Consider the following 27,978-nt stretch of genomic DNA (forward strand, 5'->3'; position numbering starts at 1 on the left):
GACATGTCATCTGCAGACATAGTTTTACTTCTTCCATTCTCCCTTGGATACATTTTATTTCTTCTTTCTTGTCTTCAACTCCAGCTGGGATTTGCAGTGCAATGTTAAATAGAGTGGTGATAAAGGGTTCCCTCTTCTTGTTCCTATTCTCAAGCCAAAGGTTCTCAGTCTTTCTCCAATGAGTATAATGTTGGCGGATGATTTTGCATATATGCCTTTAGTTACTTTGAGCTATTTCCCTTCCTTTCCTATTTTGATGACTTTTAATTATGAAAGGATCCTAAGTTTTATCAAATGTCTTTCCTGCACCAAATAATAGGATCAAATTGTTCTTTCCCTTTATTTTATTTATATGGTGAGTTACACTGAATGGTTTTCTAACATGGAATTAACTTTGTAATCCTGATATGAATACCACTTATTGTGGTATTGTTTTTATTTGTTTTTAATAAGTTGTTGAAGTCTGTTGGCTAGAATTTTATTTAAATTTTTTGATTCAGTGTTTATAAATGATATTAGTTTGTAATTAAAAAAAACCATTTTATTGGAGGCTCATAGAATTCTTACCATAATCCATGTACCCATCCATTGTGTCAAGCACATTTGTACATTTGTTGCCATCATCATTCTCAAAACATTTGCTTTGTATTTGAGTCCTTGATATTAGCTCATTTTCCCCCTCCCTTCTTGATCCACCCTCCCTCTGAACCCTTGATAATTTATAAATTATTATTATTGGCACAGGTGATTAATTGCTTCCAGTGCTTTATCAGATTGTTGGAACATTTCTATTAGTATCCTGTTGATTCCTGGAGACTTTTCCACTACTGCCTTCAGTGAAGCTTGCACTCTTACTCTAGTATCATTGGTACATAATCATACAAAAATGGCTGAATATCAACCAGTTCTTTTTGGTAAAGAACTCTATTCCTTCCATCAGCTTTTGATACTTCTTACAGCATTCACTATTTTGCCCATAGAGTCTTCCAATATTGCAACTCAAGGCTTGAATTTTTCCTTCAGTTCTTTTACCTTGATGTATGTTGAGCATTGTCTTAGTTTTGGGCTAACTCAGGGCCTTTGCACATTGCATTGTAATACTTTGTTTTCTCAAGCTGCTTTTGAAATTTTTTAATAAACTCCTTTACTTCACCATTTTTCCATTTACTTTAGTTACTCTGTGTCCAAGAGATAATTTCAGAATCTCTTCTGGTATCTACCTTGACGATCTCTTCGGTCTTTCCTGTCTTTTTAATGACCTTTTGCTTTCTCCATAGGTGACACTCTTGAGGTGGTGGTCCCATCATTGCATAACTTGCATTTATAAGTAACCCATATATGGTTCTAAATGTTGGATGCAACTTCTTAAATGTTAATTTGCATGCAAATACTTTTTAAAGGCTCATTTTTTGCATGAAGGTTTTAAACAGATAAGCACCAAATAAAGCTCCTTATTAGAATTTCAAGGTGCACATTGTGTAGTGGTTCCATTGCAAAGTATTGCTTACGGAAGGTGAGTTGGAGAAGAGAGGGTAGCTCACCTGTGCATCAGCAAGCTGAACAGCTGGAAACCCCTGGTTTGCTTCTTCTACACCTGCCACATCATCCTGACTCGTGCTGTGCTGAGAATGTGTCCCGTCCAGTGTATTCTGGTCACTAGACAGGACGGTGTTGAAATCTGATGCAGAAGGTATTGTAGGAAGATTGGGTGCAACACCTAACGAAGCAAGTTTTTGAGAATAAAATGTAAATCATTGGGGAGTGAAAACAACTTACAAGGGATACTTACACAAATTTGTTTAGTCTGCACTACAACCAAACCACTTAAGTGCATATAAATTTATAAAAATGAAAAATTTTCAGAAAATATCAGCCATCCTTATACATGAAGTCTATGTTAGAGTCGACCATGTCCATAGGGTGGTAGTAGTTAGGGCTACTTATCACAGAGCAAAATTATTAGTGTCACAGAAACACATCCATTTCTTCCCAGCTATGCCATAATATGGACTTGATTATGAGACCAGAACGAGGCAGGTGTAAGAACTAGTGAAGGCACCATCTTTTTATCATCTCTAGCTTGAAGACAATAAAATTAAGTGATTAATAGGGTTTCATAAAAAACAAAGACAAAATAAGTGCATTTACTTAAAAGTCTGAAGATAATCACTATTGGTGAGTTCTCTGCCCACATCCTTTCTATATATATATATTCTACTTACATGTATTCCACTTATACATATGGAGGTATTAAACACTTTAATTTATATACAATCATATTCTCCCTATGTACCTTTCCTCAGGAACAAGAAGTAACAGCTTACTACTATCTATTTTTCCTACTTTCTTAACTGAAATTGTATCAAAAGCATTTCATAGATAAGTTAATCTCTACTAAACATAAACTAAAACATTTTAAAAACATGATATTTTTTTACCAATGTTTTAAAAATTAAGAGATATTTTCCCCAGAACATTACACGTCTTTTAATGGCTTAACAGAAAAATGTGATAACTCAATACCTGTTGGAAGACTATTGTGTCCTGACTTTGTTATAGGAGATTCTTGTACCACACTTCCTCGATTACCCACTGCATTTGACATCCAATTATAGAAGCTCACAGATGATGGCTCAGATAGCAAGGGATGTTCAGATAACATATCAGTGGCCACTGTATTTCCTGAAAATAGTTGAGTGTAGATAGTATTACTTATACACTAAGGAGCAGAGCACAAATTTTTTGAAGTTGTGTTAAAGCACCCATATGTAGATATTTTCAAGATCTCACTGAATGATGTTGCCATTTGAAATTAAAGGAGTCAATAAAGATAATTTTGATGCTGGCTGACTAGACAACATCCCCACCACACGTTGGTTGACAGTATTTCCAATATTAGAATTTAAAAATGCAAACTAAGCCTATAAAGACAGTGGAATGATTCAAATACAGATACTACACTTGATCTTAGCCAAAAGGCCGAGAAGCGATGATTCAAATACAGAGACAATACAATTTTCTCTAAATATTTTCTCAAAGATACAGCATGAAAGGTTGATTGCAGATCTAAAGTAGAGAAAAGTTGCTTTTATTCATTCTAGAGGAAGTACCTGTTCTTGTTAGAGAGCTACTTTTCACCGCTGCACCACTCCTCTGGGGGGTGCCTTCTAGGAGATTGTGTAAGCTGGGAAAGCTTCCAGTCAGGTAGCTCAGGAGACTTTCTTTCCGTGGACTCTCCTTTACTGGCATCCCAGAACGTCCGACATGTACTGGGGAGTCTGTGGCAGTGTCTCCACTGGTATAGCTCAGAGAATGGTATGGGTGGATGCCCTGTGGAAGAAACAACATGGGGCTCTTCCTCATGCACTTAATAATCACTGATGACACTACAAATATTATTACTGCCCTTATACTACACATTAATACCAACATCTATCCTAGCTTCCACGACTGTGGTGAATAGATATGTATATACTCCCTACACACACCTAATTCACAATGAAAAATTCATTAAAAAAGAAATACTATAAAAAATTTAAAAAAAAGAAATACTATGAGGCAGTTCTAATCTGTCCTGTAAGGCCTCTATTAGAATTTATTTATTTGTAACTGAGGGTGGAGGGTGGGGAAGGCGTGCAGATTCCCATGACTTGCTCAACGTTACTGATTCAAAAATCTTGCAGGGGACCCAGGAACATGTATCTATTTTTAACCCATACATTTGGCTTCCAAATGCAAACCCTGGTGTCTTAGTGGGTTATGTGTTTGGGCTGCTAATTAAAGGGCAGCAGTTAGAAACTACAGCCACGTTGCATGAGTAAGATGATGAATTCTACTCCCATAGAGAACTACAATCTGGGAAATCCACAGAGGGAATTAGTTCCACCCGATGCTGTAGGGTTGCTAGGAGTAAGAAAGGGCTGACTGCCAGTGAGGTTTTACTATTATTATTATTGCTTGCCTGCATGGTTAGAATTGACTCTGGAGAGTCAAAAATAACTTCTTTGAAGAAAAAAAAAAAAGCAAAAATTACAGAATAGTCACATTGAAGAATGGAACTGCAAGAGCTGTAAGAGCCCCCAATAAAATAATTTAAAAAAAAAAGATTAGAACTCAAATCAGTTTAAAACATAGTATAAAAATATATTACACAGAAGTATTTTGAAAAGCAAATATTTTAAACCAGTATTTGGTGTTTTAATTCTTTGGAGGACTTTCATAATCCATAATAAATGGCTTTTTAAAATTTTTTGGAAAAACTGCCAACTTGAGAAAGCACAGAGGTCAAATAATGGTTTGAGAATTTAAGGTGTCCATGGTATCTAGCTATAGAGTAGAAACTGAATAAACTCAATAGTCCAAATTTTTAAAAGATAAAAAAAAAAAACGTCTTTCCTGAGCTTTCTGTCTCCTGGATTCCCTTCCCAGAGGCTGTCTCTTGTTTCCCACCTAGCCATTCATAGACAATCTATATAACCACAAAGGAACTATCATGGGTAAATGTTGGGCTACTAACCAGAGCCTAGTCGGAAGAAAGTTGGAGCAGAGTGATTCTGTAATGATTTACAGCTTCAAAGGCCCTACAGAGCGGTGCTTCTCTGCCTTGTAGTATTTCTAAGAGTTCAAATTAACTTAATGGCAGTGAGTTATGCATGTCCATGGAGTCCCTGCATGGTACTATAAGTTAACACACTCAACTGATAATCGAAACGTGAGAACTTAAAATCTAACCAGAGACACACACATAGAAGAAAAATGCTTAGCAATGATTTGTTTTATTTGATCAGTCAATGAAAACCCTGAAGTTCAACTTTCTTTTCTTTTTTTTTTAAACATTTTATTAGGGGCTCATACAACTCTTATCACAATCCATACATATACATACATCAATTGTATAAAGTACATCTGTACATTCTTTGCCCTAATCATTTTCTTTTTTTTACATTTCATTAGGGGCTCATACAACTCTTATCACAATCCACACATATACATACATACATCAATTGTATAAAGCACATCCATACATTCTTTGCCCTAATCACTCTCAAAGCATTTGCTCTCCACTTAAGCCCTCTGCATCAGGTCCTCTTTTTTTACTCCCGCCCTCTCCGCTTCCCCCTCCCTCATGAGCCCTTGATAATTCACAGATTGTTATTTTGTCATATCTTGCCCTATCCGGAGTCTCCCTTCACCCCCTTCTCTGGCGTCCATCTCCCTGGGAGGAGGACACATGTGGATCCTTGTAATCAGTTCCCCCTTTCCAACCCACTCACCCTCCACTCTCCCAGCATCGCCCATCACACCCCTGGTCCGGAAGGTATCGTCTACCCTGGGTTGAAGTTCAACTTTCACCTGGGATTGTCACAAGTTGGAATTTACTTGGTGAAAATAACACACACACACACACACACACACACACACGAGTCCTGGTAGTATAGTGGGTACACGTTGGGCTGCAATCTGCAAGGTGAGAAGTTTGAAACCACAAGCCACTTCAGAGGAGAAAGACAAGGTTTTCTACTCCCATTACCAGTTACAGTCTTGGAAACTCACAGGGGCAGGTTTACCCTGTGCTATAGGGTCACTAGAGGCAGCAACTCAATGGCAGTGATATATAATAAATAAACATATACATACATGTATATACACATATACATTTATGCTCATGTATTTATCCTTTACTCAATATATAAATACCTTTCATTTTTTACCTTAACCAATATATTTTGTGATCAGTATCAACTTATAGATATCTTTTTAAAGTCTGCATCATATGCTTCTGTATTGGTATACACTAAATTGTTAAGCAATTTTATAATGATTAGTCATTTATGTTACTTCTATCATTTTTCTGTTATAAAAAATGCAAATAGTGAAGATCATTCTTGGAAATTTACCTTTGAGAATCTAGGACTATTTCTGTAGAATAGATTCCTAGACATGAAAATGGATGGTCAAACATTTTAAATACTGTTACGAATTAACAAATTATTCTTTAAAACAGCTGCACCATTTATATCCCTAGCAACATTGTATGAGAGTATGTGTTTTCTCATACCTTGACCAATATGACCAAACAACTTATTTGTCAATCTGACAAGTTAAATTAAAATTTTCATTTTAATTCATTTATTTAATATTAAGAGACTACATTTTTATATGTTCATCTGTATCTTTCTATGACCTGCCTATTTTTATCATTTAACCACTTTTCAGGGTATGTTTTTGTTGTTATTAGTAATTAGGGAGAGCTCTTTGCATATTGGGCATCTAGCACTTTGTCTTTTATTTTTATCTATTTTCCTGTACAGAATTTTTGTATTTTAATATGGTCACTTATATAGTAGTCAATTATGTAGTAGATTTTGATTATCAATGTAAGTCAAAACCCACAATTCCAGAGTTAAAAGATTAACTCTTGTTTACAATGTCCAGAAAAGAATACTATCAATAATAATCCACAAAAAAATACCTTATTGACAAATTACTATCTAATCATTTTTTAAACATACTAACTTAACTTTATGTCACCAAAATCCTTTCAAGGATGTTGCTATCATAATCCTAATTTTATGGTGGAGGAGGATAAGGCACAGTAAAGAACTTGACTAATCACAGAACAAGTATGTCACAAAGGCATGATTCAAATCAAGGTAGCCTAATTCTCAAGATTATAGTCCGATGTCACTTTCTACATATGCCTCTTACAAAATTAGTTAAATTTTATAAAGCAAAATATAATTAACACCATAAAAATAGCCTGACCTAAGAGGCTTCCGGGAAGATGGGACAGAGTGACACATACGAGAGGGACTCTGCAGAATTCAGCCCAGGAGAGTTGCTTAGAGGGAAACTCAACGGGGCTGGAACGCAGGAGGAGCATCATAAAGGGAAGGAGGCGCAGACCTATGGGGTTTTGAGGGGCTGGGGTCTTTTCGCTTACCTCAGTGGAAGCCACCTGGGGCTTGACCTTGCCCCCGCCACTGTCTCTGCCAGAGGCGGGACCATTTGAGGCCCATAGAGGGCCTTGTTATCAACATGGCCGCAGTTTGCCCCCGCCTGCCTCATGGGCATGGATAGGGGTTCAGTTATATAGTGGCTTTTATTTCCACCTCTGCTCTCTGTCCCCCTCACCCCACCCCACCCCCACAGTCCTGCAGGTCTATGCAGGGGCTTTTCTTGGCACAGCCACAGCTTGCCACCTCTGCCTCCAGGCAGGGACTAAACCCTAGCAGCTCCACAGTCAGGGATAGGGGTTCAGCTACATTGTTACTTTTGTTTACATCTCTGCTCTCTGTCCCCCTATGGTCTTTGAGGGCTGTGCAGGGGCTTTTTCTGGGCTCTGCTGTGGGTTACCTTGCTACCACCTCCGTGGGGCAGGGAATAAACCCTTGCAGCTCCATGGAGGGGATGGGACTCAGTTACATTGTTCCTTTAGTTTCCATCTCTTCTCTATGTTCCCACACAGTCTAAATCATATTACTTAAAAAAAAATTTTTTTTTTCTTAGTCTCTTTCCTGTTCTCTCACACTCCACTGCTGACCTCCAGACCACTCCCCTTAGCTTAGGGCATTTATACCTGTACCACGCCAAGCTAGGTGAGCTCCACCCTGTGTAGCTAGCCCAAGGCTAGGAAAAGCCCTGCTTTCCTTCCAGGGGATATTCTACCCAACTTCTCACCAGGGATTCCTGCCTGTGTGCCTGGGGGCAAAAGGCAGCTCGTCCAAGGCACATCAACATTCCATGCTGTTGCAGGAACCTCTGCCCAACCTCTGCAACACCAAAGCAGGCAACCCACTAGCCTTCTGGGGCACTCCTCTGATAGGGGAGCCACAGGAGGATAAAGTGGTAGGTTAATCCCATTGTAAACTTAGCTATATGAAATTCAATGAAGCATCCCTACAAGTCTCCCAGAGAGAGCCAGTGCTCTTCGACTCCCTGGAAAATGGCACCTGGCTCCTCTAAAACAACTCAACACAAACAGCCAACAACCCCAATGACCTCAACGAAAAAACAGGAGAAACAAAAGGCAAAGGCAGAAGATGTCCTGAACATAACAACATACATAGAAGAAGCAGACATTGAGATGTCACACAAAGAAATTCTCAAATGCTGCTAGGAGTCATACAGGATATGAGGGAAACAATACAGAAAAAGGATTAAATGATAGAGGAGATAAAGGCCATACACCAAAGGCAAATACAGGAGCTTAGGGAGGAGATAACAAAAACCAGTAGCAGAAACATGGACCTCGAGAATTGACTGGAAGAATCAGAGAACCGCATCAGTAACTTGGAGGACAGCCAAGCAGACTTTAACAAATGTGAACAAAAATCTAATAAGATCATCAGAGAAGCTGAAGAAAACCTAAGAGCTGCCTGATGTTATGAAGCGGAACAACATAATAATTATTGGCTTACCAGAGGAAGACACAACAAAGAAGTCATCTGCAACAATAGTGAGAGAATTCTTGGAACAAACTTCCCCAGCTTAATGAATGAAAACCAGGCAACCATTTAGGAGGCTGAAAGAACACCAAATAGACTAAATCCTAAGAAGAAGTCACCAAGGCACATAATAGTTAAACTATCCAACTTTGAGGAGAAGGAGAAAATCATGAGAGCAGCTAGGGAAAAACAAGCAATCACATATAAAGGTTCCCAAATAAGAATATTATCAGACCTATCAGCAGAAACTACAAAGAAGAGGAGAGAGTGGAGTACATATTCCAAAAATTGAAGGAAAACAACGCAAATCCAAGAATATTCTACCCAGGAAAATTATCGATTAAGATAGATGGAGAAATAAGAGTCTTCCCAGACAAGGAAAAACTCAAAGAATAAGTTAGAAGGAACCCAGTCCTACAAAAGATCCTTGCCAACACAGTATGTGCAGAAGAACACCACTCAAAAAGCATAAATAAGAGACTGCCACATAGAACAACATCACCCAGAGGGCAACAAAGAGACAACAGACCCCAAGATAGCATTGGCTTAAGGATGGAAAGAAGTCAAGAATGACACACATGCACACGCGCACACACACACACACACAAGCACAACACACTAATGACAAAGAAAGTAGGAAAACTTCCAACACAAAAGGTATAAGATGACATCACAAAATCCACAGATGGAGATAATAACCCTGAATATCAATGACCTGAACTCCGGCATTAAAAGACTGAGACTAGAAGACTGGTTTTGAAAACACAACCAATCAATCTGCCGCCTATAGGAGACACATCTCAAGGCTACTGACAAAAATAGACTGAGAATCATAGGCTAGAGAAAGTCATACCAAGCAAACAGCAATTCAAAAAAAGCAGGGGTTGCAATCCTAATCTCAGATAAAATTGACATCAAAGTGCAAACCATAAAAAGAGTAAAGGAGGGACACTATATAATGCTCAAGGGAATGGTAGACAAAGAACCAGTAAGCATTGTAAAAATATATTCCCCGAATGAGAAAATGTTCCTGATTTTTAGCAATAAGAGAAATGAAAATTTAAACAACAATGAGGTACCACCTTACACCCTCAAAGGTAGCCCAATTCAAAAAATCAGGAAGCAACAAGTGTTGGGGGGGCTGTGGGGAGACAGGAACTGTCATCCACTGCTGGTGGACTTGTAAGTATGCATGTCCACTACGGAAACCAATCGGGTGATATATAAAACAGATGGAAATTGAGTTACCATATGACCCAGCAATCCCCCTACTGGGCATATACCCAGAAGAAGCAAGAAACAAACCAAGGCAAGACATCTATGGTCCAAAGTTCATTGCGGCACAGTTCACAATGGAAAGGAATTGAAAGCAACCCAAATTTCCATCAATCAACGATTGGATTTAAAAACTGTGGTATATACATACAGTGGAATACTACGCATCGCTAAAAAGCAGTGATGAACGTATGAAGTACATCGCTTCATGGGAAGAACTAGAGGAAATCGTGCTAAGTGAAGTAAGTCAAGCACAAAAGGACAAGTTACAACATAAGTCTGCTGAGGTAAGCTTCTAAAAAAAAATGCAAAAGGGGTATAGGGAAAAAGCTACTGTATACAAACATTCCTGGGATGAGGACCAGGTAATATGGGTAATATGGCAGGGACCAGATCAAATGCAGGTATACACATGGTACACAACTAAAAAGGAGGTAGGGAAAGGAAAAAATAATAATAATACAAATGAAATGGGTAGCGGGAACACAGGACACTAACCCACCCAAGGGAGGGTATTGTTTATATCTCCACAGGGAAAGAGGGACCAGACTTCAACCCAGTACTCCAAGATGTGAATGCAACATGCCGGCGTGGAGTAGGGAACCAGTGGAGAGGTCTGGGGGGGCCAGCCCCAATCCCAACTACTAAGTGGACACCTGCCCCTCCCCCCAAAAGAATTTATTTCAAAAGACGGCATTGAATCTGCAGCTCTGGGAGAGGGGCATATCTGATTGGAGCACACGGGTGCTGATGAAGGGGGAGGAGGAGAGAGAGTGGAGCATATCCTGGCCCACCAGGAATTGAGGACAATGACCCCAATTAGAGCAACCAGTCTATAGAGAGGACCACATGGCCAGCCCCACTATGAGACATCACGCCCCTCACTGACCCACAGCTCTACAGAAGACAACACCGGAGACACAATGTGGGAATTGCACCCGATCTGATCCCACCACACCGAGGAAAATCATAAAGGGGGTGCAACAGAACAGGAAGGCAATGGAGGCCAAGGTCCCCAAGGAATGCTGAAGGTGGACTTTGGGGCCAGGGCATGTGGTGCCCCAACAGACTGGACTGGAAAACACTCCTAAAGGCCAACAAGCAATCCTTGAGTTAACTATAAGCTTTTCTTTCTTGTTGTGTTTTGTTTTGGGTTTTTTTGTCATTGGTTTGTTGTTGTTTTGTTGTATATTGTTGCTTGGTTTTGCTTTGTCTTGTTTCTGTGCATGCTATTATCTCCGCAGGTCTGTCTAAATAAGACAGGCTGGACGAACAATCTGGAAGAGAAAACAATGGGACCGACAGTTCCCAGGGGGCCATGGGAGAGGGGGAGGTGGGGGAAAAGGAAATGGTATTAACAAACCCAGGGACAAGGGAACAAGTGATCCAAATTGGTGGTGAGGAGGGTGTGGGAGGCCTTGGTAGGGCATGATCAAGGGTAACATAACCAAGAGGAATTGCTGAAACCCTGGTGGGACTAAGCATGATAGTGGGACAGGAGGAAAGTCAAGGGAAATAGAGGAAAGAGCCGGGAGGCAAAGGGCATCTATAGAGGTCTAGATAAAGACATGTATCTAAGCAAATATATTTATATATGAGGATGAGGAACTAGAACTATGTGCATATATTTATGGGTTTAGTATTAAGATAGAAGAAGAATATTGGGCCTCCACTCAAGTACTCCCTCAATGCAAAAAAATACTTTCTTCTATTAAATTGGCATTCTATGATGCTCACTTTCCTGACATAATCGCTGAAGACAAAGGGGGTAAATAAGCAAATGTGGTGAAGAAAGATGATGGTGCCCAGCTACCAAAAGATATAGCGTCTGGGGGGGTCTTAAAAGCTTGAGGGTAAACAAGCGGCCATCTAGCTCAGAAGCAACAAAGTCCACATGGAAGAACACATCAGCCTGTGTGATCAAGAGGTGCCGAAGGGATCAGTTTATCAGGCATCAAAGAATAAAAACCCTATCATTGTGTGTTCACCTCCATGATATGATCGCTGAAGACAAATGGGTGCATAAGCAAATGTGGCAAAGAAAGCTGATAGTGCCCAGCTATCAAAAGATATAGCATCTGGGGTCTTAAAGGCTTGAAGGTAAACAATTGGCCACCTAGCTCAGAAGCAACAATGCCCACATAGAAGAAGTACACCAGGCTGTGTGATCAAGAGGTGTCGAAAGGATCAGGTATCAGGCATCATCAGAACAAAAAAAAATCCTACCATAGTGAATGAGGGGGGGAGTGCAGAGTGGAGACCCAAAGCCCATTTGTTGGCCACTGGACATCTCTTTACAGAAGGGTCTCAGGGAGGAGATGAGTCAAAAGGTCCAATGTAGGAACAATGAAAAATACAACTTTCCTCTAGTTCCTAAATGCTTCCTCCTACCCCCACTATCATGATCTCAATTCTAACTTGCAAGTCTGGCTAGACCAAAGGATGGACACTGGTACAGATAGGAACCAGAAACACAGGGAATCCAGGGCGGATGTTCCCTTCAGGACCAGTGGTGTTAGTAGCGATACTGGAACGTAGAGGGAGGGTGGGTTGGAAAGGGAGACTCGATTGCAAGGATCTACATGTAACCTCCTCCCTGGGGGACGGACAACAGAAAAGTGGATGAAGGGAGACGTCGGACAGGGCATGATATGACAAAATAATAATTTACAAATTATCAAGGGTTCAAGATGGAGAGGGGCGCTGGGAAGAGAGGGGGCAAAATGAGGAGCTGATGCCAGGGGCTTAAGTGGAGAGCAAATGTTTTGAGAATGATGAGGCCAATGAATGTACAAATGTACTTTACACAATTGATGTATGTATGGATTGTGGTAAGAGTTGTATGAGCCCCTAATAAAATGATTTATAAAATAAAATAAAGAACATCAGTAAACTGTAAAAAAAAAGCCTGACCCAAACTATATACTAATTATGCACTATTTTAAAGGCTTCGCTTTAGAAATAAACATTACGAGATTACCAACTATTTACACATTGTATTTTATTGGAAATGATATTTAATAAATTAAAGAGTATTAACAGTTGGTGGTTAAAAGTCATCCTTATCTAAAATTAATTAATGATGAAATAATTTGCAAAAAGACATGTACAGTCAATGTTACTGATTTAGTTAATTGGAGCATATAAACACTATTTGAGTATTTAGGGTAGGTATCTCATATTTATATTTAGGGTCGGTATCTAATATCTGACACTGTGGCTGTAACAGTGGGTTCAAGTATAGGTACAATTGTGAGTATGACACAGGACCAGGCAGTGTTTCATGCTATTGTGCAGAGGGTCAGAAATGATCTTAATGGCGCCTAATGACAACATATAATATTTAAATTTGAGAAAAGAAACGCTTTACGTCTTTTCTGTGAGAGGTTTGAGTAACCAAAAGAGGCAATAGTATACCTTAATTTTCAATGCAGAGTCACTATGGGTATGCGTCTTTGAAAGTTTCCTCATTATCTCAGCTCCAGTTACAGGTCCAGAGCTACCAGGTGGAGGCCGGTTAGCTGTTCCTTCTAGGAGCATTGTGTGTTCACTGACTGTGGCTGAAACAGTTTAAAATGATGAGAAAGGTAAGATTACCCATATTTTCTTGAAACATCCACTCTCGTATTTCTGATGATTTTACTGAATTCAAATTTACATCATTTTTGACTAATTTTGTAAAACACTGCAATATTCATTCTTCTCCTTTATCCCCCAACCACAATCTCCTCATTAAGGGAACTTGGTCTCATGAAAGAAAAAACTAGCATCTACATAAGGACAGAAATGAAAGAACCAGCCAACTAAGCTGAAGAAATTAACAACTTTTCACACATTAACATGTGCAGACATATAGAGGCCATTTACTATACTATACTATACTTTACTATCGACTTGTCTGGGGATTTTTAAAATTACAAAATAATAACTGAATTGTATTCTTAACATGGCCCTTCCAGGCAGAAACCCGTATGTGATATAATTCTGGATTTCGTATGCCTGTGGCTAATAGTCTGTTTTGAAGGTATTATTTGCCAGCAAATAAGAATATGATAAAGTTAAATTCTGACCTTAGTAGAGGGTGTGAACGAGCTCCTACTTTGTTTACTGGTTATCTCAGTTACTGTTACTTTTAATGGCTGTAAGGAATTATCTGCTACAGCTGAGAAAGAAACCTGTTTCTAGAGTGGCTTGGGAAAAAGACTGGCTGATTAAGATTATCAGGAAGCCAATGGGACCTGGGACCATTTTCCAGAGGGCCCAGATCATATATGCAAAGTAAGATTCAGTCCAGAAGTGGGGAACAGGTTATTAAATTGGGGTCAAATTTGATTGTACCATGTTTAGCTCCTAAACTACCTTTTTTACTCTGTGTGGTTCATTCTGGTCAGAAAGTTGGGGTAGAGACTGATCCGGCTTCACCTGGGAGTAATTGTGGACAGAATTTGCTACAATGCTGTCCTGCTGCGTAGAAAAAGCCCATTGAGAGAAGCAGGGGATGAGATCGGATCACTGGCAAGAGCCAGAAGTGGAGTGCTTCTGCTGGCGCCAGCATCTGGCTTACTCCTGCCTGACCTCAGATTTTGGACTGAAGTGCATTCTCGCCACATGAGCCATTTCCTCAAACTTTCGTGACTTCCGTGGGGCACTGCAACAATTGGCTAAACCGAGAAATGAGGGAATCTTCTCGAGGGAGGGGTGGGGAGGAAATGGAGCAGACTAGCATCTTGCAAGAGTTGGACTTTTTCAATCTCTAAATCATTGAGATTAGTTAGGTCTTGGCCTTAATTCTTACAAAAGATCTTATTACCACAATAACTTTTACCTATTCTACACACACACACACACACTCTCTCTCTCTCTCTCTCTCTCTCTCTCTCTCTCTCTCTCTCTCTCTCTCTTTAGTTTAAAAAATAAGGACAGAAAAAGAAGGGCAGGGAAAGTATACTATATACCAATTATCTGAAAGTTTTACTTTTTAAAAATAGTTTTGAGATATAAGTAACAATTTAATAGTCCAATCATAGTAAGAAGGGTTGTACAATTATCTTTGGAACATTTTCCTCCTCCTTGTAGTCATTGCTGTTGACTCTCCATTTCTCCCCAACCTCACTTTCCTTGCCCTAGGACATTTATTAATCCACTTGCTATCTTGATAGATCTACCATCCTATCCTGAATTCTCTGTACAGAAAAACGTACCAAAAAAAAAAAAGGAGAAAAACAAAAAACCCAGTTACACTGATCAAATAAAACAGAAAAAACTCAATCTAAAAGAACATAAAAAATATGTTTTAAAATACAGACAAAATTCAAAAGAGGGGAAAGAGGAGGTCTAATGACAAGTGTTACATTCCAGCTTATCTAGAGCGGCTAAAATCCATTTTATCATGCTCTTTGTCTGGTATAAAGACTGTTCACATTCCTAGACTACAGTCACTGAGGATTCACAGCAGACTCAATCCATGCAGGGACTCAAAAAATAGATTTTGATCTTCCCTGTCATTCATAACATTTCACAAATTGAGTGTTTAGAATGTAGGCTCTGGTTCCCCTCCCTGAGTATGGATTGTATTATTTATCACACTGGCTGCGCTTCTTCAGTGGGAATTTAACTGACTTCTCACTTAGAAGGTTACTTGTTATGAGGCAAGCGTTTAAGATCCCAGAGCTATATATAAATATATTGTAGCTGGGCACAATCTGATTTCTTCACCACACTTTGCTTTGGCACCCTATCTTCAGTGATCTCCTCATGAGGACAAATACCTAGCAGGGACATGTCACAAGAACTCACTGTTCTTTTATTAGGGTTAAAATCAAGTGAGTAAAAGCTCTATTTCTTAAAAAAACACAAAAACAAGGTAGAATTCAGATAAAACCATTTTCAAGCGAACAATTTGATTCCTTATATTTAATAAGTTGTACAGTAGCCACCTCTATCTAGTCCCAAAACATTCCTATAACTTTAAAGTAAAACCTCTTCTCCACTGAGCAGTTTCTCCCCATTGCATACTTCCTCTAATCCCTGGCCCCGCAGTCTGGGTTCTATATCCATGAGGGTACTGATACTTTCAGTATCTTCTCAAGCTATTACAAGGTGAGTTTGTATTGACTATTGTGTCACGTGAAACAGATTTTGTCGAAAGGTTACAGTATGCAGGTGATTTCTGGATTCATATCCATTCTGTGCTTTGCACCGCTCTACTGCTGGCAGCTTGTACACTGAAGGCATCCCTAGACACTACATAAGTTCAGGAGCAACCAAACACTGGGTGAAAAAGCAGAGACCTCGTTCAAAAGATTATGGGACAGGGAGGATAGTAAACATACAAATACAAAACTTTAAGAAGGTGAAGTGCTTCACTCAGAATGCCCTAGATGTAGAAAACTTTAGGGGCAGAAATCTATGTTCAGCAAAATAAAACTTAGAAAATCATGTCTAGTAACAACTATACAAGTTTTCTTGATATGCCTGAACTATTGAATTGCATGATATGTGGAAGAAGTGCCAATAAAACTATATTAAAAAAGAAAATCATGTCAGTATACAAGCTTCAAAGAGTTCATGGGAAAACTCCATTACCTTACAATTATATTTTTCTGCAGTTTTTTGAAGTCCCCTGATAAATATCTGAAAATTATCTTTTATCTGAGTTAATTAAAAAAGGAAAAGAGAGCTGTGATGTGAAAACTACGCTAGGTGAACGAGGCAACTTCAAACACATCAGTAGTCTGAGGATGTCAGGTGAAATTTACTGTGTGCGAAGAAGTAGAAGGCAGCTATGATATGCCTGACCACCAACTTCCATTGTTTGTTTAAATAGTGTTCAGTCATGTAAGGATTTCATCTGTACAGGTCAATAATTCATGTACCATATATACTCAAGTATAAGCCAACCCAAATATCAGTCAAGGCACCTAATTTTACCAAAAAAACTTAATCAATAATGTGCTGAAAAACTCGGCTTATACACCCGTATATATGGTATTTAGATTTGTAGCCAGCCTACACTTGTTTAATAAGCGTTTAATGTATTTAAAGCCTATTTTCTCAAATGTGTTTTAAATACATTGCCATGAGCTAAATCAGTGACTCTAAAACAGAATGACCTTGAGATGGGCCTTAAACAGAAGGAATAGATTGATAATGTTCTCCAAGGTAAAATACCAAAGATGTTGCTAAGGTGAACATGAAGCATATATCAAACACAGAAACAGGAATGGATTTTAGGCTCAAACTTAATCCTAGCTCCCATTTAAGAACAATTCGTTTTTACGACATGGCCCTGTTTGATACTAGCCTTCATGAAGGAAACATGTAAGATATGGGTGCTACAGCAGAGTGTGGTGAAGACACTAGGTGGTGCTCAACTCTCAAAAAAAATAGCGTCTGAGGTCTTGAGGGCTTGTTTTCAGTCATCAAAGTGAGATGTCAACTAAACCCACATGGAAGAAGCACACCAGTCTGTGTTATTCAAGGACTAAATAATCTAATCCAAATCCAAAGGAGGGAATGGTATTAGAACTTAAATTGTGAAATTCTGGTTTGCAGAAGGGTATGGATGACAGTGAATAGCCAAAATACATTTGCAGGATCTACACATAGACTACGCCTCTAGGGATGTCCCTCTGACCGTTATTGAGGACTGGTAATCACCTGATTTTCAGACAGAGAGTATTATGGAGATGATTAGCTCACTTTCGCTACCATCAAGTTAATGCCAACTCACAGTAATGCTTAACACAGAGTAGAACTGTCGCAGTGAGTTTCTGAGACTGTAACTGGTAATGGGAGTAGAAAGCTCGTTTTTGTCTGGAGGAGCAGTTGGTATTTTCAAACTGCTGACCTTGCAGGTCACAGCCCTATGAGTAACCACTGCGACACCAGGGCTCCCAGAGATGATGACACTGGAGTAAAATGAAAATCTGACTTGAACTGCAAAACCACACCATGCCTTATTCCTGTTGCCTCACTTTTAGAGTCTACTCTGGTTTTTAATGCTTTCTTTCAAATGGGGGCATCTCTGTTCTATCTTGTTACTGTTGGTAGTCTTCTGGATTAATGAGGAGTTGGTAACAAGGAGTACATGAAGGAAGAAAATGTTGTGGGACTGACTGTGGAAACAGCTGTACAATACTTCTTGATATGACTGAACTATTGAATTGCATATCTGGATTATGTGAAAATGTCTTAAAAATCATACTTCTATAACATCATGACATTTTTCAAATGTGATATATAAATTATTAAAAGCAGTTATCAACTGTGTAATATAGTAACCAATCAAAATGTTTATTAACAATTTATTAACAAGAAGTTTAATAAGTATACTGAAAGCAAATAGGTTCCAATGATTTAAAGAGGCATATGAACATTATTAATAAAAGCTGTACATAAATAAACCTAGATATATGGTAATTGTGATGAGTGAGAAAACATACTAACTGATTACCTGCATCGAACTCAAATTCTGCTCCATCAGCACTGGTGTCACTCTGCAGGCCTCCTCCATTGTCATGCCCAAGGCCATCTTCATGCTCCTGGTGGACAGCTGTTTGAGGTTTCACGGGCTGAGCTGGCCTATGTAAACGAACTCCTTTAAAGGCTGGTGTCACCACAATAAACTTCATCCACTGCCTTGCCAGTGCAACTAAACCTTTCTTCAAAGTTACCAAAGCAGGAAGGCCATCACTCTGCAACAATAACAATGTCCTCAAATGTAAGTCAGATAACAGTTACTGCTCAAATGCTTTACATGTCCCCATCCCAGAGTCTGTTTCAAAGATAAAACAACAATTTCATAGATGTTAATTTTCTGAAGTAAAACCAGAAGCTGAATTTCAAACTAGCTTTAGAATATAACCTTTAAGTATTCATGCCAGTTGAGAACATTACTTGGGGGTTCAAAGCTGTCCCAAAGACTCTTGTTGTTGTTGTTGTTGTTGTTAAAGAGTTGCAAAAACAAATTTGTAACTTCTGGTATTTCACAATTAATTTTATGTTTCTGATTGTCCCAACTTTTTGATGAAATAATATGGAATTGAAATTTCAAATGTAAAGATCCTTTATAAACTACAATCAAGTGTTCTTATTCAAAACTTAAAGAATTCTAACTTAATGTATGTTTCTTAGCTATGTTTCAAACTCAGTAGAACACAAGAGAGTAAGAAAGTCTCTGTGGTCCGTTATCAGTATGCTCACTGTTACTATACAGACTGCCTTTCCACAGCAGGGTTTCTGTTCTAAGGAAGCTGAGGCCAGTTCTTTCCAAATGGAAAACATTTAAAATTCAGACTAGAGTATAACATATATCCCAAAATTATTTCAAACCATCTCCAAAACTTTTTCTTTTGCTTTCTTCCATGTCCTCGATGTTTTTGTTTTTGTTTTTTCTTATGGGTCTGGGCTCCTCAAGAGAGCAACGCAAACTTCACGTCCCAGTAACTCACCATTGTAGCATCATCAATGACGGAGTAATTCGCCTGGTGCAGGTAGTGATGCAATATGTTACACAGCAAACAGGAAGGATTTTCTTGGAGAAAGCGGGCAAGTTTTGTCAGTCTGTTGTATTTGCTTCTTAAGGGAAAATGAACACTTTTGTTCTGAAACAAAAATAATATACTTAAAATAATTATCAGAGATCAGGTAAATATAATAGCTCTAATAATTAAGAAGCTACAGTTTCATGTTTTCCAACAATGAGTAACAATAAGCAATTTAATTTCAACAATAATGCTTGTATAAACCTTGCATTATGGAGAAGCATACCTCTAATGCTTCTGTCATTATGCATCCCATGACCGCACATGTTCTCAAGGTTCCCTCAGTTTCTAATTTGTTTAAGGACGACTTGAGTTGATCAATAGGAACAAGCCATGCACCAACAGCAGGAGTTGCAGTACTTAAAAGGTTCAACTGCCTTTAAAAAACAAAACTATATTAATAAAGCTTAAGATTTGCATTTAATCTCCCATACCTATTGAATTCTGTGGCTATTTTATGCTATGACAATTACTGTCTTTTCCTTTGATGACCTGATAAATTATGAAAATGTAATTACACATACAAAAGGTAAGAGTTATCAAAAACAGTCTAGTGACATGTAAAAATAAAAATGCAGCTCTGGGAAAGAAAAGGGGGCAGCAAACAGAGTAATAATGTCTGTGTTGTTAGGTACGATCAAGTCAGTCCCAACCCATATCAACCCTATGTACAAAAGAACAAAAACTGCCCCATCCTATGTGTGAGTCTACTGGTGCATGCACCGTGTCAATGCATCTTGTGGGGCCTACCAAGCATGAGGTGCTGTTCCAGGGACTGGCTGTGTCTCTTGACACCACATCCAAGGTACGTGAGATGAAGTCTCAGCATCCTTGACCTGAAGGACATTCTGGCTGTACTTATTCTAAAACAAATTGGTCCTTTTGACACTCCATCGTGCTTTCAATAGTCTTCTCCAGCACCTCAATTAAAACACATCCATTCTTCCTTGGTCTTCCTTATTCAACGTCCAACTTTCACATGCACATGAAGCAATGGAAATACCACAGTTTGGGTCAAGCACACCTTAGACCTCAAAGTAGACCTCAATGTTTTACAGATCTTAAAAGATGTAGTATGGATAGATTTGCCCAGTGCAATGCATCTTCGGATCTCCTGACTGCTGCTTCCATTAGCATTGAATGTGGATCCAGGCAAGATGAAATCCTTGACAACTTCAGTCTCGTCTCAATTTATCACAATGTCACCCACTAGTCCATTTATGAGGATTTTTGTTTGTCTTTACATTGAGTTGTAATCCATACTGATGGCTACAATCTTTCATCTTCATCAGCAAGTGTTTCAAGACCTCCTCACTTTCACTACACAAGGTTGTATCATTTGCATATTGCAGGCGGTTAATAAGCCTTCTTCCAATTCTGATGCCACATTCATATAATGCAGCTCCTCTGATTATGTGCACAGAAAATAGATTTAATGAGAATGGTGAAAGGATACAACTCTGACGCACACCTTTCTGATTTTAAGCCACACAGCATGCCCTTATTCTGTCTGCACAATTGCTTCTTGATCCATGCACAGATTCTGTGTAAGCACAAACAAATTTTCTGGGATTCTCATCTTCTCAATACTACCCATAGTTTGTTGGGATCCATTCACTTGAATGTCTTGGTGTGTTAGGCTGGGGAGGCTAGAGAAACAAATTCATGGACACACATAAGTGTATATGAGAGAGTTTTAAATAGAGGGCAGTTGTACATTAAGAAAGCATCTCAACCCAGTCCACAGTTGAGGCCCATAAGTCCGATATTAGCCCATATGTCTGATACCAATCTACAACGTCCTCTTCAGACTCATGAAACACATGCAATGATGCTGAGAGCAGGACGATCACAGGCCAGTGGGTAGAAAAGCTTTGGATCCAGTGGTGGCGTAAGCATCTCAGGGCTGGCAGGAGTCTCCATGTGGCTTCTCCAGCTTCCAGGGCTGCATCAGGGTAGCTCCATGTGGCTTCTCCTCAAGGATATCTCCCAGGAAGTGAGCAGAGAGAGAGAAGTGTCTTCCGCCTCCAAGGAGGAAAATACAGGAGTTCCAGAATTCTCAGGGGAAGCCTACGCCCACACAGAGACCTCATTGGCTATAACCCAATTGACATACTAGACTCCACCCATTCACTCTTAATCCTCTTCAGTCCCAAACTGACACCAGATTATGTAACCTCAACACTTGGTACAGTCAATCAAACACTAGGTAACATTGATCTGGTATTCTCCACTTTCAGCCAACGTCCATTTGACATCAGCAATAAAATCCCTTTTTCCTCATGCTCTTCTGATTCCCACCTGAACTTCTGGCAGTCTTTTCTTAGTTATTACTTGGTACACAAATTTGCATAACAGTTGTACTGTTTCCTTGTATACAGATATTATCCTATCACAGACAACACTGTATTTCAAGACAGACATTTTTTATGATCAATGCGACCCATCCCTATTGAATCTGTCACTCCTGACATAGTCAACAATACGATTTTCTGATTTAAAATGGCCAACACCGATCCATTTCAACTCATGCCTAAAATTGTTTATGTTTATGCATTCCATTTCATTTTCACAACTCCTAAATTTCCTAGATTCATTACTTGGAGTATTCCCAGGTCCAATTATTTAATGATGTTTGCTGCTGTTTCTCCTCCATTGGAGTCCTGCTCCACCAATAAATAAATGTCCCAAAGGCTTTCCTCCCATAGCCCTGCACCATCCGCCTCAGTGTGGTCCACTCTACTCTGAGACGGCAGTTCTTCCTCAGTCATATTTGAGTGCCTTTATGACAGGAAGGGCTCATCTTCTTGCACTGTCTTTGACAAGGTTCTGCTTCTGTTCATGAGCAAAAACCTGTATCTGACATTGTTTGGCTGTTCTCCATATGGTTTTCAGTGGCTAATTCCTCAGATGTGGACCTATTCCTTCTTCATAATGTTCTTACTCTAGAGCAGTGGTTCCCAGCCTTCCTAATGCCACAACACTTTCATACAGTTCCTCATGTGGTGGTGACTCCCAACCATAAAATTACTTCCGTTGCTACTTCTTAACTGTAATTTTGCTACTGCTATGAATTGGGTGACTCTGTGAAAGGGTCATTCAACCCAAAAGGGGTCGCGACCCACAGGTTGATAACCGCTCCTCTAGAGGCTCTGCTGAACCTTGTTCACTTTGGGTGATTTTGCTGGTTTTTAATTACCAGTGACATACCTTTCAACATCATAGGAAAGCACAAGCCATCAAACCGACGGTCAAGAGTGCAGTAATGTCAACAGAATGTAGGAAATATAGACAGGTGGTGGCAACCTTAATACTGCTGCCATGTGCCATCAAGTCACTTGATTTATATGATAGGAGTTCAGCTGCCTGGCCTGTAGTGTTTACTAGACTGTAATCTTCAAGTGAGTAGATTTCCAGGACTATCTTGCTCTTTGGAGTCAATACTGAGTTCATCAAACCAAAGACCCCTTTTGATTAAGGTCAAATGCACAACTAATGTTTCACCAGGTCTCTTACTCTAATAACATATATATAATTATATATAAATTAGAGGAGAAACATGAAGAGAGAATTACATTAAAGAAAAACTGGTTACCTAGAAAAAGTATGAGCAGGAGATCTCACATTGGTGGGAGCTGCAAAGCTAAACCAAATTTCTTTAATAGTTAACTTCATGCTACATGAATCTGGAGGTGGAGGCATGAGAGGTAGATCTTTTTTCAAATCATCAGATTCAACTCCTTCATCCTATAAAAAACAGAATGCCCAAAACATATTAATGGGCAATCCATAAAATCAACTTAAAACCTCTAACATCATCTTAAGTAGCAAAAAATTTCCATGATATCAAGTTCCATAGATAACATAGACTCTTTCATTAAATAAATATGAACTACATGTATGAATTGTGATAAAGAGTTGTATGAGCCCCTAATAAAATGATTAAAAATAAATAAATGTGAACCTTCTTCAATCATTTCCTGAGTCTGAGAAATGTTTAAAGCTTTATAAAGCATAGTCTAAAACACTACTACATAAATCATTTTATATCTAAAAGGATTTCACCTGATCACTTAACCTTACGTGTTTAGGAATGTTAAGTAGGATTTTTGTTTTCCTAGATGAAATGAGTGAAAGAGGTTTTATTTTTCAGACTTAGTAGAGGTCATATAACTATAACGAAAGAGAATGTGTGATAGAATTAAGGTGCTTTCAGGTAATCCAGGGTGGGTGATACCTTCAGGACCAGGGGTGTGAGTGGCGATACTGGGAGGGTAGAGGGTGAGTGGTTTGGAAAGAGGGAACCCATTACAAGGATCTACATGTGACCTCCTCCCTGAGGGACGGACAACAGAAAAGGGGGTGAAGGGAGTCACCGGATAGGGCAAGATAAGACAAAATAACAATCTATAAATTATCAAGGACTCATGAGGGAGAGGGGAGTGGAGAGGGAGGGGAAAAAAAGAGGACCTGATGCAAAGGGCTTAAGTGGAGAGCAAATGCTTTGAAAATGATTAGGGCAGAGAATGTACAGATGTGCTTTATATAACTGATGTATATATATGTATGGATTGTGATAAGAGTTGTATGAACCCCTAATAAAATATTTTTTTTAAAAAGAATTAAGGTGCTCTGATGAACATTTAAGACAGAAATATAAGATCAGGAAAGAGAAAAAAGCAATTGTACTCTGGAGATTCATTTTAAATCATGTATGTAGTTTTCTGAGTAATTTTTTCAAGCATTGTTAATGTTAGAAGTTCACCAACTTGCTCGTCTGAGACAGCATTTCCGTTTGCGTCTGATGAAGGGCTTGCTCGGTCACACGGAAGATTGTCATCAGAGGCATCAGTATTGTAGCCACTGCCAGTGGGCGAATCCGAGGAATGGCTGGAGGGCAGCACGCCACCCCTTGCTGGGACATTCGCCTTACCCATAATGCCAAAAGCATTATATAAAACAGCCCCAGACTGCCTTCCTCCTACAAAATGAAAATAGTATATAAATGTCTCAATGCTATCCTCTACAGTATCTGCATAAAATCTCCTTAAAATGATCTTTTTCATTCTCACCACGACTGTGTTTATAAAAGTGATCCATGTTTAAGTATGGAATGAATTATAGCTGTATACAACTACTATTATGATTAAACTTAAGATTTAAATACACAATTCAACATTTCTGTTTTAAAATATTTCTTAGTAACTTTGAAGAAAAGTAGATAAAATTGTATGTCAGTCTTTTTCACACTGAATAAAAGATTTACAATGTTTCCTTTCAAGATGACAAAGCATAAAATCTAAAAAACCAAATTTACAATGAGACAAATTTCCAGAAAGCTGTGAGAACCTATGTCTAGCTACCTAATCTAATCCAATCCAATCTATTTCTGGGTGCGTGTGTGTGTATTTCAGGAATATCTTCAGAGTCATATATTGCTTTGTTCAGGCAGTGGGGTCTGGCATATCTGGATTCCCTGACTGGTTCTGAAGTAAAAGTTCTCCGTATGCAAGTGGGATGGGGGCAACTACTTTTGGTAAATCGCCTATGCTTGAATATAGTGCTTCGCATTACTGAAAACCACAGTAAGGAACTGAACGGAAACATTTCGTCCTTCAAAGTATTTCAGTAACGTGGCATCAGTGCAGCCCCTACTTACAGACAATTGAACAACATCAACAAAAACTCTTACCTTTTATGGTTAGATTTTCAAGTCCGCATTCAAACATTATCCAGCCCCATTTTTCTTGGCTTGGACCTATTCGAGTTACATCTGGAATAGCTTGGTGCTCGGTTTCATCCACGAAAGTAAAGTCATCTAACTCTTCAAGAGTAAACAAGACCTTGGACTTCTCAAAAGGAATGGCAGTGATGGCACAGGTCCCCATGTCTATCATTCATAGAAAGCAAAACAGCCGTTTCACAGACGAAGGGTCATACAGATTTTTTTCTCTTATAAACAAACAAACAAACCCAGAAATATTGAGCAAAAATACAGCACAGTGGTTGTGACAGGAAGTCGACTTTTGACGCACGGTGACGCCATATGAAAGCGCAGAGCTGCCCGACATGGTTTTCTTAGATGTAATCTTTATGGGAGCAGAGTACCAGGCCTTTCTTCTAGGGAACTGCTGGTGGGTTTGAACTGCTGACCTTTTGGTGAGCAGTCAAGCACTTAACCACTGAGCTACCAAAACTCACTAGTGGTTGGTCTAGGAACATATGTACATTTTAGTGTTCCTCAAAAAAGTCGGAAAAATGAACCAACTTCCAACATAATACTGCATAATATCTTACTATTGTGAAAGTGTCTGGAGTCTCTTAATCATGTGAATGCAAGAGGGAGAAAGACTTCATAATCGAGAAATAATTGCTCAATGTTAGTATTAACGCAATTCTGAAAGACTACAGGGGCTCTAAAAGCTAATGTTCAGATGTTCTCGACTAATTTTAGCTTCAAAGCAAACTAGTTTTTAAAAGTTTCTCATGATTTTATAAAACAGAAAATATTTTAATTATTAAACTTTAGGGGGGAAAAACTTATTTTCCAATGAAATTACAGATTTTATTTACTAACATGCAGAGTAGAATTCATCATAGACACCTCCATGATTCCACTGCTTATAAATGCAATATGAAAAGTAACATCTAGATTGCATGGGAGAGGCTTTTATTTTATTTCAATTTTTTTTTCATTCCTTTGCAACTAATGAATACAGAAAAATCAAAAAGAAGATCAAGGTCACATGTAATTTTACCACCAAAGGTAACTTCTATTTACATTTGAAGTGAAATGTCTTTCTAGCCCTTTGTGAAAACCCAGCTTTGGACCGAATGCAAGCACTTTTAATGCAACCAGGATAATTTCCTTCAAGCATTAAAAGTTCTCCAGACACTATTTTCATTGATATGTAATAGTCCTTCCTATACAGGAAAATACCACAGTTTGCACTGATGACTAAAAGGTCTTCCCTAACCTAAGGAATTCCTATTTCTTCCCAAATCTTACCTTCTATGTGGGTCAAGCCCGCCAGTCAGTCAGTCAGTCTGGCTGGGGACAAGGGAGCTACGAGTCACAGCCTGCGGAGCCCCGTTTCAGGTTGCTATGAATCACAATCAGCTCCATGGCAGCGGTTTGGGGTTTTCATTCAGCAGGATACAAGTAAAAGTACATACCACATATACAATATTTGTAGAAATACCTTCTTCTTATGAAATGTTAAAAGGAAAAGAGGCTTCCCTTTGTAAAGCCTTCTTGAATTGTTACGCCCCAACCCCACATGTTTTCAAGACTCGTTACCTGTTGTATCGAGACCCCTAAGTTGTCCATGAACTCGATGAATGTTTAACTTGGCCGCAATTTCTTTGCCTTTTTCTGCTCCAGCATTTGATTTGAGGGATCCAGATGACTGAGGTTGCATCTTATTGGCATGAACGTACCTATCGAAATTAGATGTCCTTCCGGGTTCTGCATTGTTTGACGGCTCCTCAATCAGCCCTCTTTGAGAAAGAAGGAAAGAATGTGCTTCTAGCATTTAAACAATGTAATTCAGCAAGCACACCAGTGCTCCTAAACCGATTTAGCTTATCTTATGTTACAGAAAAAACATTATGAATGAAAACAGCAGAAACTTTAAAAAACCTGCTTTGCTAGTCTATAAAGTGAGATTTAAAATCCTAATACCAGTAATGAGTTTTAACATTACAATTTTCAGAACCGTGTTAAGAAGATTTTAAAGAACTGCTTGTGCCGACAACAAGCTAATCCTGGCTTAGATTAATAAAATCTTTCTCACCTATTCATACGAACTTGCGTAGCAATTCTATCCAAACACAGTGCTACTAGGGAAACATGCGTCGCGCTTCTACTAGGAGCTGTAGTTGGAGATTCTTCTACTGAGGCTTGCAACAAACATAAATTAACCTAACACACAAAAAGTCACAAATGTCAGAGTTGAAATAATTCACAAAATACCACGAGTATCAGTGTTGACGATGTGAAACGTTATCACTTCTACATAAGATTCATAAGAACATAAAGCCTTACTATTAGAAATAGATCTATGTTTCTTAAAATGTTATATATCTGTTTTATATATACATATAAAACCTCATAATTAGAATAACCAAATATTCCAATGAAGTCATCGAGTTCTTAATATTAGATCATCCAGGGTAAACAAGACAAAACAAAAAGTTTAATTTTACAAACTGTTTCACCACTATTTAGTGTAATAAATGGAGAGGATGAAATTATCGAGGTATTTGTTGTTGTTGTTGTTGTTGTTCAAGAAAGTTATTTTAAAATACTGTTACCTTTGGTATGCTGACGTTTGCCTGCAGCCCTTTAATGGTTACGTTATCTTGCTTCACCGTAAGATCTGTCTGTGCTTGTCCTTGGTTAGTAGTCCCTAGAGCAGGGTGCTCTGTTTTTGTTCCTCTAACATCTTGTTTGGAAGATAGCTAAAAATATTCAAAATGGAATTAATTTTAAACAGATAGTTCATGCTTTCCACATCTCAGCAACCGCAACTTTCTTTTTCATTTGGCGGCTTAAGTCCATCTATGCAGCAGCTGCCATCTGAGGTGGCAACTCCAGTCTCAAAGAGCAAACCCTACTTCAGAAAGGCTAAGAAGGGCTCAGGTGGTGTCCAGGCTGAGGAAGGAATTATAAAGTCAAGTGAACTTCACTTACAGAGAAACAGAGAGCC

The 27,978-nt window shown here is 38.8% G+C and overlaps 1 protein-coding gene and 1 pseudogene across 4 annotated transcripts in view; both read right to left on the minus strand.

The window, feature by feature from the left end:
- The window catches only part of BLTP1 (bridge-like lipid transfer protein family member 1), a 222,041-nt gene that overhangs the window by 100,583 nt on the left and 93,480 nt on the right, over positions 1-27,978 (minus strand). For all 4 annotated transcript variants that reach the window (XM_075543854.1, XM_075543855.1, XM_075543852.1 and 1 more), the window contains exons 33-45: positions 27,584-27,730; positions 27,064-27,191; positions 26,568-26,767; positions 24,960-25,157; positions 24,037-24,248; positions 22,863-23,014; positions 19,494-19,644; positions 19,175-19,327; positions 18,178-18,418; positions 13,140-13,282; positions 3,111-3,330; positions 2,524-2,682; positions 1,542-1,717 (exon numbers count right to left, since the gene is read on the minus strand). In XM_075543854.1, coding sequence (XP_075399969.1) covers positions 1,542-1,717; positions 2,524-2,682; positions 3,111-3,330; positions 13,140-13,282; positions 18,178-18,418; positions 19,175-19,327; positions 19,494-19,644; positions 22,863-23,014; positions 24,037-24,248; positions 24,960-25,157; positions 26,568-26,767; positions 27,064-27,191; positions 27,584-27,730 — 2,280 coding nt within the window. The remainder of the gene's footprint in view (positions 1-1,541; positions 1,718-2,523; positions 2,683-3,110; positions 3,331-13,139; positions 13,283-18,177; positions 18,419-19,174; positions 19,328-19,493; positions 19,645-22,862; positions 23,015-24,036; positions 24,249-24,959; positions 25,158-26,567; positions 26,768-27,063; positions 27,192-27,583; positions 27,731-27,978) is intronic.
- On the minus strand, positions 2,830-2,991 carry LOC142443922 (U2 spliceosomal RNA; annotated as a pseudogene).

The sequence above is a fragment of the Tenrec ecaudatus genome, chromosome 3 (genome assembly GCF_050624435.1).
Source record: "Tenrec ecaudatus isolate mTenEca1 chromosome 3, mTenEca1.hap1, whole genome shotgun sequence".
NCBI lineage: Eukaryota > Metazoa > Chordata > Mammalia > Afrosoricida > Tenrecidae > Tenrec > Tenrec ecaudatus.